This window comes from Bombina bombina, chromosome 6 (genome assembly GCF_027579735.1).
Source record: "Bombina bombina isolate aBomBom1 chromosome 6, aBomBom1.pri, whole genome shotgun sequence".
Lineage (NCBI taxonomy): Eukaryota > Metazoa > Chordata > Amphibia > Anura > Bombinatoridae > Bombina > Bombina bombina.
The window spans coordinates 775,528,674-775,545,565 of NC_069504.1; the positions used below are offsets into that span (position 1 = coordinate 775,528,674).

A 16,892-nucleotide genomic window follows, 5' to 3' on the forward strand; every position below is an offset into this window, starting at 1 on the left:
TATAAAACAAAACATGAGCATGTAAAATCAAAAAAAAGACATCCTACCCCAGGGAGAAATAAGAAGAAAAGGCAACCCGTAGGTTAACGCCCAATGAGAACAGGAACACCCGCAGGACCAGCCCAACGGAACACTGCCCCACCAAGCTCAGATAGGAAAAGATACTCAAATCAGATTATAAAAAGATTACTTTATCCCCTTATAATTAATCTGAGAGCTATTTGGAAAGGAAGATCCAGAACCCCTATAATCCATTAAGGATGGGATCCTCCCAACACACAGGATGTGCCGTAGTAGAACACAAAGGGCCGCCAGTATGTACCGAAAAGCATGGCACACCGCCGCCGGAGCCTCAGGACCAGTCGCTCCCCCGGATAAGTGAATGGGCCATCCCATGCCTAGGGAACCCGGGTTTACGGAACACTAACACAATCTTAAGCAAACATCTGGAAGCTGCAGGATGTGCCAACGCCATAAGAATTTGAATACGGAAATGTGCCCGCAACCTCCGGAGGGAACAAACCGCTGTCCAGGGTAAGCATAGTCTGGGTTCCACCTGCACGTGTAGCAACAGTAAGTGGTAGGGAACTCGCAACTCGAGGGACAGAACCCCCAGAGGCGGATGGCTCAGCGACCCCTTTATTCCCCGGTCAGAGGAATTGGACCCACTAGGAAAGCCATAGGAACATAACTGACTGTCATGCGTTATCTGGGCCGGTTCGCATTCTCGTCACAAGAAATAGAATCTGAATCAAAGACTACTTGAATCTCAACATCAGAGTCCCCCATAGCTGGGAATGAATACAAAAAGTTTGGACTAATTAGACAAATAAACCCTAAACGGCACCTTACACCCCCAATGGCTGGGGCACTCACCACCTCCTAGCACCAGACACCAGCAGGCCTGAATCTTTCCGTTGCCACACGGTCAGGAATGCGGAACTGGAAAGGCAAAACGTGACCACGCCCGTTCACAAGGTAGGCCATACAATCCAAAAAAAAACACGCCCGACTGTAAAGGCCCGCGCCATTACCAAAGCCGTTATGTTCCACAAGGCCTCAAGCCCAAAGTAGCACTACACATAACAGGGTCGAATCACAAACATGATTACCCCCCCCCCCTGTTCAATAACCCCCCTTAGGAGATATTAACCCTTGATTCCAAGATACAAAAGGAGCCTCCACTGAGACCCTGCGTTATAGTTAGTCCCACAAGGTGAAACTCCAAAAGAAAGGGTGCTCCAGTCTTTGCAGTTTAAAGTAAAATGACCTTTATTGTGCCATGGTCCACAAAACAGACCATGGCAACAATAAAGGTCCATTTCACATGATGTGGCTGAGGTGGCTGCTTCCTGGCTCCTGTGCCCTAATTGTTTTGGCTGCTGTTCCCTACCTTTTGCTTACCTAGTCCCACAAAGGTGGTAGCCTCTCGGGAAAAGGTCTGTGAAAAGAAAGCAAAGACAGGCGCAGCCCCAATTCAAGTGTAGTATTCTTTAATTCAGTGTAAGTGCACACATACAAATGGCTACTTACAAGAGGCACAAATAAAATCTGCATATAAAGGTATCTTTACATCCAAACTGTGTTATGATATAACATACAGCTATGAAACAAACTCTACGCGTTTCGTCTGAGACGCCCAGACTTTCTCAAGAGATGAAAAATTAGAAGTGTTGCAAGCATGGTTGCCTACCGGCTTTATAAAGGGACCATTAATTGCATGATTAGTTACCAGCCTGTCAGAGTGTGGTGTTACTGATTGGCAGGTGAGCTTGTTAAAGCTTTGCATTATTGTATGTTTGAAAAACATATAGGATTTGTTCAGTGTTACCACCTTGAATGCTATAGTAAACATTAAAATATGAACATAGATAAGAAAATAGACAATAAACTTTATGTTAAAAAACCTTGTTTGTTAAAAACTAGAAAGAATCTTAAAAACAATTTGTAGTTGTATACACTAAATTAAAAATCTGGATATTGTGTTTTTTGAAAAAAATAAAAAAAAAATAAAAAAATAAAAATAAAGCTACATGAAAGCTTGCAGGTCTAATTCTAGGTTTAGACCTGATGGTTGCATGGTGTTAAAGTTGGTAAATCCACCATGATTCCTCTGCGTCTGAGTGTTAGAAAGCTGTTTGGAAATATATTGGGGGGTATCCAGTCTATGACTTGGATTTTAAGGGATGCAGGATTTGAATTATGATGTAATTTGAAATGTTCTGGCACACTGTGTGTCATGAGGCCATTTTTTATATTATTGACATGTTCTCCCAGCCTTGTACGTATATTTCTTTTGGTTCTTCCCCTATGTAAATCAAATTGCAGCTGCATTTTAGCAAGTAAAACTGCCTAGGTGGTACTGCAGTTGCTCTTATATTTCTGTTTGAATGTAATGTCACCCCCTGAGTTGGGGCAATGCAATACATATCATGAGAAAGTAAAATGAAACCGATCTTAACCGGAATCTATGCCGTGGAACTGGAACACGGCTCTTCATGTGTGACAGATAGTAGCGTTGCCCTCTGCCATGGAGCTTGAGAGAAGAAGCAGCCAGAGAAATCGTCAACGCTGATTGCTTGGTGGTGCTGTAATATGAGTCGGGATGCTTTCGCAGAAAGACTCTCACTGCCTCACGGACTAACTTTCATCCATGCATCTCACTGAGAGGCTGATAGACTACTTATAAACTCCAGTCCCATGACGAAGAGTACTAACCCTCCATAAGAGAAACTTGCTTGACACTTCTCTGCCAACCTCCCTGGGACGAAGGCCAAGATGACTGGGGGGATGAGGGGAGTGGGAAGACGTAATAAAGCCCTTTGGCTGGGGTGTCTTTGCCTCCCTCTGGTGGCCAGGTTCTTATTTTCCCAAAAGTAATGAATGCCTGCTGTGGACTCTTTCCATTTATGAAGAAAAATATGCTATAAGGGACAATAAAACAAGTGAGAGAGACAAAAACAGAATGTAATGCTTACCAGATAAATTACCTTCTCCAACGGTGTGTCCGGTCCACGGGTCATCCCTTACTTGTGGGAACCACATACCAACGCTTTAGGACACGGATGAAGGGAGGGAGCAAATCAGGTCACCGAAATGGAAGGGCACCACGCTTGCAAAACCTTTCTCCCAAAAATAGCCTCCGAGAAGCAAAAGCTATCAAATTTGTAAAATTTGGCAAAAGTGTGCAGTGAGAAGCCAGTCGCCTGCCTTACATATCTGTCAACAGAAGCCTCGTTCTTGAAGGCCAGGTGGAAGCCACAGCCCGTAGTGGACGTGAGCTGTGCTTCTTTCAGGAGGCTGCGTCGGCCAGATCCATAAGCCACATCGATAATGCTTTTAAGCCAAAAAAGAAAGAGAGGTAGAGTTGCTTTTTGACCTCCCTCTTTTACCAGAATAAACAACAAACAAAGAAGATGTTTGTCTGAAATCTTTAGTAGCCTCTAAATAGAATTTTAGAGCACGGGACTACGTCCAAAATTGTTGTAACAAACGTTCCTTCTTTGAAACTGGATGTCGGACACAAAGAAGTAAAACTATCTCCTTGGTTAATATTTTGTTGGAAACAACTTTCGGAAGAAAACCAGCTTAGTACGCAAAACCACCTCTATCTGCATGAACACCAGATAGGGCGGAGAACACTGCAGAGCAGATAACTCTGAAACTCTTCTAAGCAGAAGAAATTGCAACCTAAAACAAAAACTTTCCAGATAATAACATAATATCTACGAAATGTAAGGGTTTCAAACGGGAACCCCTTGATAGAACTGAAAGGAAACTAGATTTAGGACTCCAGGAGGGAGTCAAAGGTCTGTAACAGGCTTGATTCTAACCAGAGCCTGAACAACACGCTTGAACGTCTGGCCACAGCTGCCAGCCTTTTGTGAAGTAGAACAGATAAAGCAGAGATCTGTCCCTTCAGAGAACTTGCAGATAATCCTTTCTCCCAAACCTTCTTGTAGAAAGGATAGAATCTTAGGAATTTTTATCTTGTTCCAGGGGAATCCATTAGATCACACCAACAGATATTTTTTTCCATCATTTTATGACTAAAATCTTTCTAGTTACAGGCTTTCTAGCCTGAATCAGAGTATCTTATTACAGAATCTGAAAACCCACGCTTTACTAAAATCAAGCGTTCAATCTCCAAGCAGTCGATGGAGGGGAAACAGATTCGGATGTTCGAATGGACCTTGAACAAGAAAGGTCCTTCTGTCTCAAAGGTAGCTTCCATGGTGGAGCCGATGACATATTCACCAGGTCTGCAACCAAGTCCTGCGTGGCCAGCAGGAGCTATCAAGATCACCGAAGCCCTCTCCTGATTGATCCTGGCTACCAGCCTGGGAATGAGAGGAAACGGTGGGAATACATAAGCTAGGTTGAAGGTTGAAGGTCCAAGGTGCTACTAGTGCATCCACTAGAGTCGCCTTGGGATCCCTGGATCTGGACCCGTAACAAGGAACCTTGAAGTTCTGACGAGAGGCCATCAGATCCATGTCTGGAATGCCCCATAACTGAGTTATTTGGGCAAAGATTTCCGGATGGAGTTCCCACTCCCCCGGATGGAATGTCTGACGACTCAGAAAATCTGCTTCCCAATTTTCCACTCCTGGGATGTGAATTGCAGACAAGTGGCAGGAGTGATCCTCCGCCCATTGAATTATCTTGGTCACTTCCTCCATCGCCAGGGAACTCCTTGTTCCCCCCTGATGGTTGATATATGCAACAGTCGTCATGTTGTCTGATTGAAACCTTATGAATCTGGCCCTTGCTAGATGAGGCCAAGCTTTGAGAGCATTGAATATCGCTCTCAGTTCCAGAATGTTTATCGGGAGAAGAGATTCTTCCCGAGACCATAGACCCTGAGCTTTCAGGGCTTCCCAGACCGCACCCCAGCACACCAGACTGGCGTCGGTCGTGACAATGACCCACTCTGGTCTGCGGAAGCTCATTCCCTGTGACAGGTTGTCCAGGATCAGCCACCAACGGAGTGAATCTCTGGTCTTTTGATCTACTTGAATCGTCGGAGACAAGTCTGTATAATCCCCATTCCACTGTCTGAGCATGCACAGTTGTAATGGTCTTAGATGAATTCGTGCAAAAGGAACTATGTCCATTGCTGCAACCATCAATCCTATTACTTCCATGCACTGCGCTATGGAAGGATGAAGAACAGAATGAAGTACTTGACAAGAGCTTAGAAGTTTTGATTTTCTGACCTCTGTCAGAAAAATCCTCATTTCTAAGGAATCTATTATTGTTCCCAAGAAGGGAACTCTTGTTGACGGGGACAGAGAACTTTTTTCTTTGTTCACTTTCCATCCGTGAGATATGAGAAAGGCTAGGACGATGTCCGTATGAGCCTTTGCTTTTGACAGAGACGACGCTTGAATCAGGATGTCGTCCAAGTAAGGTACTACTGCAATGCCCCTTGGTCTTAGAACCGCTAGAAGGGACCCTAGTACCTTTGTGAAAATTCTCGGAGCAGTGGCTAATCCGAATGGAAGTGCCACAAACTGGTAATGCTTGTCCAGAAAAGCGAACCTTAGGAACTGATGATGTTCCTTGTGGATAGGAATATGTAGGTACGCATCCTTTAAATCCACCGTGGTCATAAATTGACCTTCCTGGATGGTAGGAAGGATCGTTCGAATGGTTTCCATTTTGAAGGATGGAACCCTGAGAAATTTGTTTAGGATCTTGAGATCTAAAATTGGTCTGAATGTTCCCTCTTTTTTGGGAACTATGAACAGGTTGGAGTAAAATCCCATCCCTTGTTCTCCTATTGGAACTGGATGAATTACTCCCATCTTTAACAGGTCTTCTACACAATGTAAGAATGCCTGTCTTTTTATTTGGTTTGAAGATAATTGAGACCTGTGGAACCTTCCCCTCTGGGGTAGTTCCTTGAATTCCAGGAGATAACCTTGAGAAACTATTTCTAGTGCCCAAGGATCCTGAACATCTCTTGCCCAAGCCTGAGCAAAGAGAGAAAGTCTGCCCCCCACCAGATCCGGTCCCGGATCGGGGGCCATCCCTTCATGCTGTTTTGGTAGCAGTGGCAGGCTTCTTGGCCTGCTTACCCTTGTTCCAGCCTTGCATCGGTCTCCAGGCTGGTTTGGGTTGAGAAGTATTACCCTCTTGCTTAGAGGATGTAGAATTAGAGGCTGGTCCGATTCTGCGAAAGGGACGAAAATTAGGCTTATTTTTAGCCTTAAAAGACCTATCCTGAGGAAGGGCGTGGCCCTTTCCCCCGGTGATGTCGGAAATAATCTCTTTCAAATCAGGACCAAACAGTGTTTTACCCTTGAAAGGGATGTTAAGCAATTTTGTCTTGGAAGACACATCCGCTGACCAAGACTTTAGCCAAAGCGCTCTGCGCGCCACGATAGCAAACCCTGAATTTTTCGCCGCTAATCTAGCTAATTGCAAAGCGGCATCTAAAATAAAACAGTTAGCCAATTTAAGTGCTTGAACTCTGTCCATAACCTCCTCATACGAAGATTCTTTATTGAGCGACTTTTCTAGTTCTTCGAACCAGAAACACGCTGCCGTAGTGACAGGAACAATGCATGAAATTGGTTGTGAAAAAGCATGAAGGAATTGTTCAAAATTCACCAAAATTTCACCACAGTGTCTTAAAGCCTTAAAAGTATTGCACACCAAATTTGAAAGCTTTAACCCTTAAAATAACGGAACCGGAGCCGTTTTTACATTTAACCCCTATACAGTCCCAGGTATCTGCTTTGCTGAGACCCAACCAAGCCCAGAGGGGAATACGATACCAAATGACGCCTTCTATAAGCTTTTTCAGTGGTTCTTAGCTCCTCACACATGCATCTGCATGCCTTGCTTTCCAAAAACAACTGCGCATTAGTGGCGCGAAAATGAGGCTCTGCCTATGACTAGAAAAGGCCCCCATCTGAAAAAGGTGTCCAATACAGTGCCTGCCGTTTTTTTACAACAATCCCCAAGATTATAATAACTATTAAGAGTTATAATCTGCCAAATATGCTTAGCAAAGTAATCGTTTTAGCCCAGAAAAATGTCTACCAGTTTTTTAAGCCCTTATAAAGCCCTTTATTCTTTTACTTAATCTAAGAAAATGGCTTACCGGTCCCCATAGGGGAAATGACAGCCTTCCAGCATTACAAAGTCTTGTTAGAAATGTGGACAGTCATACCTCAAGCAGAAAAGTCTGCCAACTGTTTCCCCCAACTGAAGTTACTTCATCTCAACAGTCCTGTGTGGAAACAGCAATCGATTTTAGTAACGTTTGCTAAAATCATCTTCCTCTTACAAACAGAAATCTTCATCTCTTTTCTGTTTCAGAGTAAATAGTACATACCAGCACTATTTTAAAATAAACACTTGATTGAAGGATAAAACTACATTTAAACACCAAAAAAACTCTTAACCATCTCCGTGGAGATGTTGCCGGTGCAACGGCAAAGAGAATGACTGGGGTAGGCGGAGCCTAGGAGGGATCATGTGACCAGCTTTGCTGGGCTCTTTGCCATTTCCTGTTGGGGAAGAGAATATCCCACAAGTAAGGATGACGCCGTGGACCGGACACACCTATGTTGGAGAAATATGTACATTAATTACTTTACCTGCAAATTTATACTGCAGTGCCTCGCTATTAGCCCTTTCTTTTAAGTTTCTGAATTGTACAGCTCTAAATCCCCCCACACAATTTTATGGCTGTAGCTATATCCATTGTTGTTTTGGTAAAATGCAGAAGTGAATAGGGATTATCTGCTGGAGCATGCCTAGAAGCTGTGAACTCAGTCGAAATGCAATGCCTTTGTCTAAACACTGATAAGAGGGGTGGAGGAGAACAGTGTCCAGGCAGCATGGCTATTTTAAGCATTTTTGCTTATTTTTGAAAATTATTTTAAAATACTTCCCAACAATTTTTAAACAATTTTTTAATGCAAACTATTTTTACTTGATTATCCCTTTAGGATATGCACAGATCTCAACCTGTTTTATGGCACTTTAATCTTTGAGGAAAGAACAAAGGATACTCTTGGCTTGTCCCCCTCCCTAAAGACCAGCTCAGAAACGGATTCAGGGATAGGGAATGTAGGTTGTTCAGGTGCTTTCATGCCCTGCCTGAGCAGGCTGGTAATTGACAGATACATAAAAATGCTGATTAGCTTACTGGCCAAGTCCTCAGGAGCAACAAAACAATGAAAAAATGTCATTGCCTTTGAATTTCCCTTTTAAAGATATATCTATATAGATAGCTGTTTTTTTCTTTTAACCTATAATATAGCACATCTATAAATGTTATTCCTACTCTTTCTGCATTGGAGTGCACCAATATTTTTTTCATTTAGTGTCCCAATATGTGATAACAGAAAGAAAAATCCATTTTGTAACTCACATATTGTTTTATATGTTAAGATGTTATGCCAAGAAACATGAAACAATCATCTGTATTCTTTATTTCTTAGAACCTCATCTACATGCGCTTAATTTACTAGCTTGTTCCCTAAACAGTGTTTTGACTATTTTATTGATAATAAAAAAAAAAAATGATACAATAATTCTGTAAATAATTTTATCTGTATTATTTTATTACCTTGTAGCCACCAATTCTGTGATCTGGTTTGAATTCTCTGCCATTCTTTAACCAGCGGAGTGTGGGAGAGGGGTTCCCTCCTGCTGGACACTTAAATTTAACAGTTTTTGCTGCTGGAACCGCGTGAAGCCTTTTTTCCATTTTCTCTGGGTTTAGCCAAAAAGGATCTGCTGTAGGAAAAATAAAAAATAAAATATAAAATGGTCAGACTTCTTTTCAACTGTAAAAACTACCAATCAAAAACAACTGGTGCGAATTGTGTAAACCTATTTTGTACCACTGATAAAGTGATGATAAATACTAGCGTTTGTGAAACGCTAGGATTTACCAGTGGAACAAATAAAGGGGACTTTCAGTCATGAGGTATAAAATTCTTCATGCTAAAAGTTCCTTTATTTGTCTGAAGCGTTTGCCGCGCTGAGCACCTCAGGCAGCCCACGACAGAACACTATTTTGATGTGAGGTGATCTTAGCCAATAGCGTGCTAGCTATCCAGCATGGCGCCAGCTGGCCCACATAGCTATTGGCTAAGAGGTGGAAACGTCACCTCACAGCAAAATAGCATTCTGCCTTGGGAGCTAAGGGCCTTTCAGCATGAAGTATTTTATACTTCAGGACTGAAAGTCACCTTTATTTGTTCCACTGGTAAATCCTAGCATCTCACAAATAATCAGGTAAGCAGATTTGTATTTAATAATGGTGAGCGTCCACAAGGCATCACATGTGGGATTACACCCAGTCCACTAGGAGGAGGCAAAAAAAAAACACACACAACCCCCCCCCCCACACACACAAAACTTTAATCCCTCCCACAAATCACTCAGTCATACATATAAACAAATAGTAGTTTGAGGAAAACAGAAAATCAGGAAAGACAGCAGAGCAAATAAAGTGCAAAACAAATACTGCAACCAACTGTGCAAAAAAAATAAAAAAAATAGGGCAGGGATCATGGACTCTCACTATAATAAAATAAATTAATCCGCCAAGAAAGCATAATTTTTGTTTTCTTTCATCAGGAGGTAAGAGTCCATGAGACATCACATATTATACACAAGCAGAAGTCCATGACACCAACATGTAATAGGGGGGGGGGGGGCAAACTGTTAAGGCAGGTAGGCTACATATGATACACTCATGAGGTGTAGTAGATGCATGTAATTGTCATCCCGCAGAGGTAGTGTGATCTCCCAGCATTACAAGGGTTAACATGATTTTTTTTGATTTTTTTTTAAATGTGTGTAACATCTTGTGTCCGTTTCCAGCCTCATTGTCAGTGCCTCTAAAAAGGTGTGAGATTCTTTGATCAAAAGAACTTCTGCTGTGCATATAGCTCAAAGTCTTCTTTTAGATAAGGAACATGGGCTATAAGAATTCGATCTCTGGATCAAAGAAAGGACCTAAACTCTGATCTTAAAGGGGAGCTCAATTCAAAATTAAAAGGACCAATACATACAGTAGATTTGCATAATCAACAAATGCATGATAACGAGACAATGCAATAGCACTTACTCTGAACTTAAATTGAATAGTAGATATTTTTTTCAAACATATTTCAAAGTTACGTCTATTTCCACTCCTCCTGTATCATGTGAGAGCTATCAGCCAATCACAAATGCAAATACATATACTCAGTAAATTCTTGCACATGCCTAGGAGCTGGTGACTCAAAGTGTAAATATAAAAAGACTGTGCACATTTTGTTAATGGAAGTAAATTGGAAAGTTGTTTAAAATTGCTGCTCTATCTATTCTGAATTATCAAAGTTTAATTTTGACTTGAGTGTCTCATAAATGGTTAAAATGAGGTACACAGCTAAGCAGGGGGACAAACCTTAATATCCCTACAAAGCAAGCAGAAGTAGGGAGGAGTAAAATTATCTGTGGATCAAAGTAGAATATTGAGTAAAGAATTACAGTAAGGGTAGATGCTAATGTATCAGATGCAGTAAAGAGAGGCACACAAATTGTTAACCCCTGATAGGAACAATATGCAGTGGCACAATGTAAAACTCAACAAAACACTATTTAGGGAATACACTGAGGAATACTGAAATAAAAGAGCTGTAAATAACTGTACAAGCCATAATGATTATCAAAAAATAAAAACTATACCAAATCAATGTATCCCTAACTTTTTTGGCAAGCTCTGATATGATCAGTCTCACAACCTAGCTACCACACCTCAGGAGCAGGAAGACCATTTAAATAGGACAGTTTGGAGCTTGCCACAGACAGAGCTACCTGCTAAGCTGTGACAACAGGGATAGTACGGGCATTGAGGGGTTAACCTCAGAGGGTCTCCAGCTGCCATATCCCAAATCCTTACCAGGGCATAATAGCCAGCCCACATCCACCCCCAAAATCCTACCTACACTTCCCAAACAAGAACATTCGCTGCCACCACCCAAAAAAAACTTAAATTATGCTTACCTGACAATTTTCTTTTCTTCAGATGGAAAGAGTCCACAGCTGCATTCATTACTTTTGGGAAAATAACAACCGGGCCACAAAGAGGAGGCAAAGACACCCTAACCAAAGGATTAAATACTCCTCCCACTTCCCTCATCCCCCAGTCATTCTGCTGAGGAACAAGGAACAGTAGAAGAAATACCAGGGAGAAAAGGTGCCAGAAGAATAAAAAAATAAAGACGCCCCACAGAAAAAATAACGGGTGGGGAGCTGTGGACTCTTTCCATCTGAAGAAAAGAAAATTATCAGGTAAGCATAATTTAAGTTTTTCTTCATAAATGGAGAGAGTCCACAGCTGCATTCATTACTTTTGGGAAAACAATACCCAAGCTATAGAGGACACAATGCCAAAACGGGAGGGTACATTAGGCGACCCATTCTGAGGGCACCAGGCCTGAAACCACTACCCAACAAAAAAAACCTGGTTCGCCCAAAGCTGAGAAAACAAAAAAAGGGAAAAGGCCCCAAGGACACTGACCAGCAGATAGCCCGGAAGCCTAGCTAGAGACCGCAACATCTGACACAACTGAGCCAACAGTCCTCCGGGAAACACTGTCGCCCAACAGTCAGTCCCCTACCACACACCCTTTACTAGCGAAGGGAACCCCCGCCGAAACTCCCAAAGGAATAAAGGTAGTACCAAATGGGAACCGAAAGGTTACCACACAAACTCCATAAAAGGAAAAATCCCATCAAACAAAGCTCGCAAGACCTAAATGGGTCCTGACAACAAGGGGAGGTAACGTCCATTCCAAATAGAAACCACAAGAACCGGTAGCAGAACAGAGAAAAAATTCTCCCAACATTCTGCAAGGATTGGAACAGCTAGCTAGCACTCGATCAAGCTTTAGCTGGTTGCAAAGAGCAACCCTTCACGTGCCAGGCAGCAAGTCAACCAGCGCCTAGGTACAACTGAAAACGGAGACCAAACATCATCCGAACTCAGAACCCTGGAGAAATCGGACAAAATAACATGTATAAACAACCAAAAAGAGAAAGGTGGCGCTTACCAATTCTGGGGGTCCGTGTATAGGAGCAGCGTTTTCTTCAGCGTCGGCACAGGTCTGTGTAGTTCAGGCTGCAGCACCTGGAGCCCAGAAAGACACGCCTCTGTCAAAAGCGCACACTGTGATCAAAGAAGTCCAAAATACTCCCGGGCATCACAGTGATCAAGCGTGGAGCACCACGCGAAACATGTCTGCGGTTTCTTTGCTGTGACCCTGACCTAATGCCTGTGGAGTCAAGGCTCCTTTTTGTTTTTATTACGTGTTCCCAATAAAGCTAAAACTTTTTTACTCACATCGCTGAGGGTGACTTATGAATTACCTTGGAAATTTGTTTGCTGCTTTTGGATATCGCTTACTGCATGAGTTCTTTCCCGTTATGCCCAGGAATATTTTGGACTTCTAAAATTACATGTAGCAGACCCAAACGAAGGTAAACACCTGAGTCAAGAACACACAGCCATCCTCAGGATGACACAGAAGAGATACTTGCTAGAAACCGTTACCAAAATGTAGAGTGCTAAACCTCCACTACAGAAGGCACACTTTAGGCAACTGAAACTGCCAGACCAACACATAGGTCTCAACAAAAAAATGAGAGCCCAGAACCTCAACGAGGACCAATGCACCCCCAAGATCCAAGAGAGCAACGGATCTCAGGACCTACCTCCAGCCGGGCCAGCCCAAGCATCGGCAGGTCTGAAACCAGGGGACCATAGAAACCCCAGGCTCAAACGAGTGGAAAAAATGGCACATCCAATACCATAGTGCTCGGGTAATTACCACATGGAGACCGTCAACAAGGCCGTAGACCTAGAGATCAAGCTAAAGGCCCAACAGACTCAAGGCAGAGCCAGCAACTCTCCAAATGGACAGAACAACAGAGAGCGTACCTCTCTCAGAAATAGAATAATAACCCGTCTGTCCTAACCTCCGAAAGCCAGGATAAGATCTAAGATAGGGACCACACTCCCCGAAAGGATACAGCCCCCCGCAGACAAAAGGGGGCTGGCAAATGAGCCAGAAGGACAGAGCACCTGCCCCAAGACACATCTATAGGCTGAACCGAGAGAACAAATCTCCAACGCCCTGACCTGGAAGGAATCCCCTGAAGAATTTTAATGGCTAGCACACAGATCAAGGTGCCACAGCTGCAGTGGTTCCACAGCTAACCCCTGAGCTTGCAGAGCAGCGAAGCCATCACACTCTTTCAGCAAGCCGGCCAAGGGAAATCGACTAACGTGAAAGGCAAGACCAGGGGGGCATCGGCACCCAGAAAACCTGGTCAACTGAACCAGTTCAACTAGCCCAACCAAAGGACAACGTCTAGATCCTAACAGTCCGGTACAAACCGCAAGGGGATCCACAAGGAAGTGCTGATAAAAACCTCAGCCACCGGAAGAACCAGAGTGAGGAGAGATCCAAGCCCCCAATTAAACAGGAACCCGGAAACTGAAATCCCCCATCTGATATAAAACCAGACCCCCGGGAGATACCATATAATGTCCAAAGTAAAATGGACAATTAGTAAAACTCGCAAGTCCCAACCAGAAGACAAGACCACCCCTTGCCAGAGTCCAATGCTCCAAGGAGCTAAGGAAGCAAAGACCAAAACAAGGTCACTAGAGCCCTAGGCGCAATAGCCACACTACGACCAAGAGGAAAGCTCGAGGACAAAGTCACTCGAACAAAGGCTAGTCAACACATCACCCCCAGTAAATCGGAGGAGAATTTGAAAGAAGGATGCGGAGCATCCCCCAGCTCCAGGGAAGAAAGCCTAAAAAGAGCTCAAGGAGACCACACTGCCCATATCCCTACAAAGGAACCAACTCCCGAAGGGAAAAAAGGTCCCCCGAAGGAACCCGAGGAACAGACGAAGTCCAAAAGGTCTCAAGAGAGAACCACAGCAGGAACAAGTCCAAGGACAATTCCAGAGCCTCAAAAGGCCACACCGCTTAAAACAGTGGTAAGGAGGTGCTAAGCCCCCTATCGTCCCAAGAGAGGAAGGAAACTCTAGGCCCCCTGGAAATCGGAGCCAAGATAGTGACGCAGTGGAACTCCACTGATCCGGTCACCAGATTGAATGTTGAATAAGGACTGACAAAATCCTCCCAGCCATACGGATTCTTTTAGAGTGTTTAACTGAACTTGTAAAGAAAAACACACAAATAATAATGTGAGCACTCAGCGCCCCACTGGACCAGCCAGGCAAAACAGGCACCACGTGTCTGAATAAGCCACAAGACAAAAGATCTGAATCCCAGCAGGAGCAGCCACAGCTGGGGTCATAACTGTCAAGTTGGCTAAATTCTCCCTCAAAGGGGAAGGTAAAACAGACAAACCTAGGACTAACGTGTACCTTAAACTTCCAAAGAAGCAACCAGAGAGAATCGATCCCAGAAGTTCCAGAAGGAAAAAAACAAAATTAAAAGGCACCCTAACCGGATAAAAAAAAAAATGTAAGGCTACCCTAGGTTAACGCCCAGGAAGAAGCAGGCATACCCACAGGACCAGCCAAACAGAATCCCGATCTTCCAACATAAAACTGGCAAAGATCTAAATAATCAGACAATTTGGAAATTACGTCATCCCCTCATGTCTAATGAGGTGAGCCATTCAAAGTAGAAGACTGCGGATTCCCGTATCCGTTAAGGATAGGATCCTCTAATAACTCAAAAACGTGTCTGAGTAAAATGCGAAGACGCGCTATTCTGTAACGAAAGGCACAACACTCAGGGACAGCTACACCCGCAGGGAACTGTATAGGCCCACCCAAGGCCGGTAGACCCAGGACTATCGGGCACGAGCACAAATGCAAATAAACGTCTGGACTTTACAGACACATAATCGCCAAAAATATGTGAAAGCGAAAACAAGCTGCAACCTCTGGGGGGGGAGGGGGGGGGGAACAAGCCGCACTGTAAGGAGGGATAAACATAATCTGGGTTACCAGCATGTGTAGTAATAGGGAGCGGTAGGGAACTCGCCTAATGGAGGACAGAACCCCCAGAGGAGCATGGCTCAGCAGACCCCCGATTCCCCGAGCCCGAGGAACAGGGCGCACTAATACAGCATATCAAACTTAACTTATTGACCTGTGTCAATGGGGCCAATTCGCATTCTTCACAAGTCGAAGAATCTAAATGTAAAATTTGAATAGACTCAGCATCCGAATCTTCCATAACTAGATAGAGAATATAATATTATGGACTAAGAAAAAAACTTAAACGGCACCCGACACCCACAATGGCTGGGGCACTCACCACTTTCTAAAACCAGTCACAAGCAGACTCTAATTTTTCAGCCACCACACGGTCAGGAATGCGGAAATGGAAGACCAGAACGTAAACACGTCCAGTCACAAGGTGAACTGTACAGTCCAAAAAAAAGCACGCCCAACCATAAGGTTGCGTCTCTTCCAAAGGCCTTTATGTTCTAAGTCAAGAGTCCAGTTAACACTACACATAAGCAGATTGAATCACAAACATGATTAAAAAAAAAAAAAAAAATGTTCAATAATCCCCCTCTGGAGATATTAACCCTCGATTCCAAGATACCAAAGGAGCCTCACTGAGGCCCTATAAATATACTTAATAAGTCCCGCAAGATAGTTCCTTACGGGAAAATATAAGTTACAGTACATTCTGATGAAGTAAAATGAAACGATTTTATCGAAATCTACACCGTGGAACAGGAACACGGCCCTTCAAGTGTGACGAATAGTAGCAGCGGTCTCTGCCATGGGTGGCTTGAGAGGAAGGAAAGCGAGGCAGTTGAAGCGGAAATTCGACAACGCGTGATTGCTTGTGGAGCTGTTAATATGAGTCGGGATGGTTTCGCAGAGGTCTTCCGGCATCTTCCGGTCTCTAACTTTCATCCAGGCCCTCACTGATGAGACCTGATAGTATTACTTAAAACTCCGTCCCCATGTCGAAGAGTACTACCCTTCATAAGAGGAAAAAAAAACTTCTGACACTTCTCTGCCAACCTCCTGGATGAAAGGCAAAGAATGACTGTGGAGGGTGAATGTAAGTGGGAGGAGTATTTGAAGCCTTCTGGTGGGGTGTCTATGCATCCCTCCTCCTGGTGGTCAGGTTCTTATTCTCTAAAATTAATTAATGCAGCTGTGGACTCTTTCCATTTAGGAACAAAATACCTCTCTCTTAAGAGATATAAATGTGCCAGTGCAATATACAAGGGCACGCGAACGTGCGTAACCTCTGGAGGAAACAAGCTGCCTTCCGGAGGGAGTAACGGCATTAGGGACACCTGCTTGCATAGCAAAAGGAAGGGTTCTGGGCGTGCGCCCTCACTGGACATGGAATCCTCAGGGGCGGAATGGCTAACGCCTCTACGCTCCCCTGAATTGGGGGGAAGAGAGTACCTCTAGCACAGCAATCGGAAACATAACTGATGGGCATGAATAACCAGGGCCATTTCATACTCCTCACAAGACGTATACTCAGAGTCAGAAATGGCCCGTCTCTAAAAAATCCGAATCCTCCATAACTTGGAGATTGCAAATATGACAAAGCTGAACGGCACCTTACAACCCCAATGGCTTGGGTACTCACCACCTCCTGTGAACTAGACAACTGATGAACAGACTCTCTCCGTCGTCACTCAGTCAGAGTACGGAATTAGAATTACGTGACCACACCCGATCACGAGGTGCACCGTGTAATCCAGCAAAAAAAGTCACGCCAGTCCAAAAGGAATGCGTAGTCTAATGATAAAACCGTTATGTTCCGAATAGCCATGAGCCCAAGCATCACTACACATTAGCAGACAGAATCATATAACAAACATGATTAAAGTGCAATAACA

General features: G+C 43.7%; 1 protein-coding gene across 1 annotated transcript in view; it reads right to left on the reverse strand.

Moving 5' to 3' along the window:
- The window catches only part of FGFR1 (fibroblast growth factor receptor 1), a gene marked incomplete in the record, with an annotated part of 409,849 nt that overhangs the window by 270,171 nt on the left and 122,786 nt on the right, over positions 1 to 16,892 (reverse strand). The window contains 1 exon segment of the mRNA XM_053718078.1: positions 8,591 to 8,760. Within this exon segment, the coding sequence (XP_053574053.1) occupies positions 8,591 to 8,760 (170 nt within the window).